We start from the raw sequence: 2500 nt of genomic DNA on the forward strand, positions 1-2500 counted from the left end.
ACAATATTGTTTAATTATCATTATGAGAAAAAAAAAACAATAACATCATCATCTACAATGCTCAGCATATATAAGTTCACCCCTGACAAATCTAGCTGCTACATTCATATTTTTAATAGGAAGCTATATTTTATTATTTTTCTGCGTACACATTAAATTATTCAGTACTGAAACCAAATCTGGAGATTATCTAACAAAACAACTTAAGATAACTACTGCACCCAAATTCATATTTTATAGAAAAATATTAAATACAAATTTAAAAAATAAAAAAAATAAAGAGAAACAAAAATATTGAAAAATGTAGCTGACATTTTGTAATTTTATTTTTAATATTATGCGTTAAATTAATATTTTTATCTTTCAATTTCTAAATGTCCTTGGTGACTAAAATATCATTTGAATAAATATATATCTGTTTAGGAAATCTGTTTTGTTTAAATGCACCAGAATACATCGCCTATATTCACAGAGAAATGGTTAAAATATTAATTTTCAAAATGGGGTGTACTAAATTGTGCTGAGCACTGTAAATGTCCAAAAAACTTAATCACACTCCTCATAATTTCTACTGTATTCTATTAATCACTTAGAAGAGATGACTTAGAGAATGAAATATTAATAAAATTCATGTTTTTAGTATTTGTGTGTTCTACACTTAAAGGAACAGTTCACCCAAAACTGAAAAATCTCTCATCGTATGTTCGTCCTTCACTTGTCATAAAACTGTTTGAATTTATTCCTTCTGTTCAACACAAATGAGACATTGTAAAGGTGTTGTATGTAAATTTTTGACTCTTCTAAAGCATAAAAATACCATTGTTTGCAGATATTTAAAAAACATGCTAAGTGAACATTCATGTTTAGCTAAAAAGAAAACAATGCTGAAATCAGTAATTTTGCTTTGAAAATGTTTACTCCGTGCCGGAAGATCTTTGTTTTGGGTCTTTTAACCTGCCTACTGCCACTTTAGCCTATTATATTTCAGCACCCCAGATTGCCTTGGTGGAAAACCATGTATTTCATCCATTCAATCAGAAAGACTCTCAAAGCATGTTTCCATGACTGAAATGCGACCACTGGTGAACAGGAGCAGACTCCGAAACGAGAAGCAGATTTCCAAGAGTTCCACGTGGGGTTATTAATTAGCAAATAATATAAATATTATGAGTGTAAACATTAGATGAGTAGGTTACATTGTAACCCCGTGTCCTAACCAAACACTATGTGAAATTTAATACAGCCATTCAGAAGCACAGAACATGCTCTCACTCGCGAAATGGTAAGGTTTACAATCTAATTAATACATACTAAACCTCTTTAACATTATTAAATGTACATGCTGAATATGTGTTGGTTTTGAGTCACAGTTCTAAAGGTAAATTTTAAATGGTTTATTTTATTGTCAAGATCTGAGGTGAACTATCTGCTGCTGCTTTCAGTAGTATGGCAATAAGTTAAACTCACATTGTTAGCTTTTAACACTGAATAAAGCACATGAGGTGTAACTGAGGCGATCGGTTCATCCTGTTAAACAGCTGCAAGAAATAAATTTGAGGTGTTGGTTAGGACAAAAACTCTCTTTAATATGGAGAATTTTCCTTCTATCGTGTGCCGTTGCTTTAATTCAGAACATGATTTAAATCGGATCGATGGTCAGACTCGCTCCTATTGGTCCTCAATCTGACAACCTGCGCTTGTGTTTGCTTTGATCCTGGAATGCAATACCTAGCTCAACCCCTGGGTGTCAAACTTACATACTGCACCTTTAAAGAATGCTGAAAAAAGGGTAACCATTGACATCCATAAATTCACTTTTCCTACTATAGAAGTCAATGGTTACCGGTTTTCAGTCTTTTATGTTCAGCAGAAAAATAACGTTTTGGAACGATTTGGGGGTGAGCAAATGGCTATTTAGGTATAAAAGGCTATATCAAAGCTTTTAAATAAAAGGTTATATTTTGGGTGGACTGTCCCTTTAATTGAGATTGAAGGCGTCTTATACTTGAATTTCACTGTTTCTCAATTTGTGTCTATACAGCCATGTCGTGCTCAGACTCGATGGAGTACGCTGCCTGCCGAAGTGGATGTTTGGAGCAGTGCGGACAAAGCCAGTTCACACCCGGTGACATGATGGGTGATGGTTTATTGAAAGCCAATGGATCAGTGTGCTTGAACACTCCCACAGAGGGCTGTTTCTGTCCTGAAGGCTCCGTGTTAATGGAAGATAAGTGTGTAGACAGAGAGGCCTGCAGTCAGTGTGTGGAACACAGCGGGAAAACTCACCAGGTACACTATATTATTCATTTAGACTAGTAAACCCTCCAATGTATAATTATGAATAGATGAATAAATCTGTGCCGGGTTTGCAATGGGCTACTGTACATGTATATGCACGGGGACTTTATTTTGAATAAGCCAGCACATGTGCTTCCGCTGAACTGTCATGCCATTATGATTTATGCATTTAATTATATTGATCTGCACCATTGCCTTTAAA

At 34.6% G+C, this 2500-nt stretch overlaps 3 protein-coding genes across 4 annotated transcripts in view; 1 reads left to right on the forward strand and 2 right to left on the reverse strand.

Moving 5' to 3' along the window:
- The window catches only part of LOC101882393 (uncharacterized), a 768785-nt gene that overhangs the window by 334933 nt on the left and 431352 nt on the right, over positions 1-2500 (reverse strand). The gene's annotated exons all lie outside the window — the stretch shown is intronic.
- Positions 1-2500, reverse strand: part of utp15 (UTP15 small subunit processome component) — a 355707-nt gene that overhangs the window by 165502 nt on the left and 187705 nt on the right. The window lies entirely within an intron of this gene.
- Positions 1-2500, forward strand: part of vwf (von Willebrand factor) — an 81827-nt gene that overhangs the window by 55705 nt on the left and 23622 nt on the right. For both annotated transcript variants that reach the window (XM_087292549.1, NM_001281989.1), the window contains one exon: positions 2042-2289. In XM_087292549.1, the coding sequence (XP_087148675.1) occupies positions 2042-2289 (248 nt within the window). The remainder of the gene's footprint in view (positions 1-2041; positions 2290-2500) is intronic.

This window comes from Danio rerio, chromosome 18 (genome assembly GCF_052040795.2).
Source record: "Danio rerio strain M-AB ecotype USA chromosome 18, GRCz13ab, whole genome shotgun sequence".
Taxonomy (NCBI): domain Eukaryota; kingdom Metazoa; phylum Chordata; class Actinopteri; order Cypriniformes; family Danionidae; genus Danio; species Danio rerio.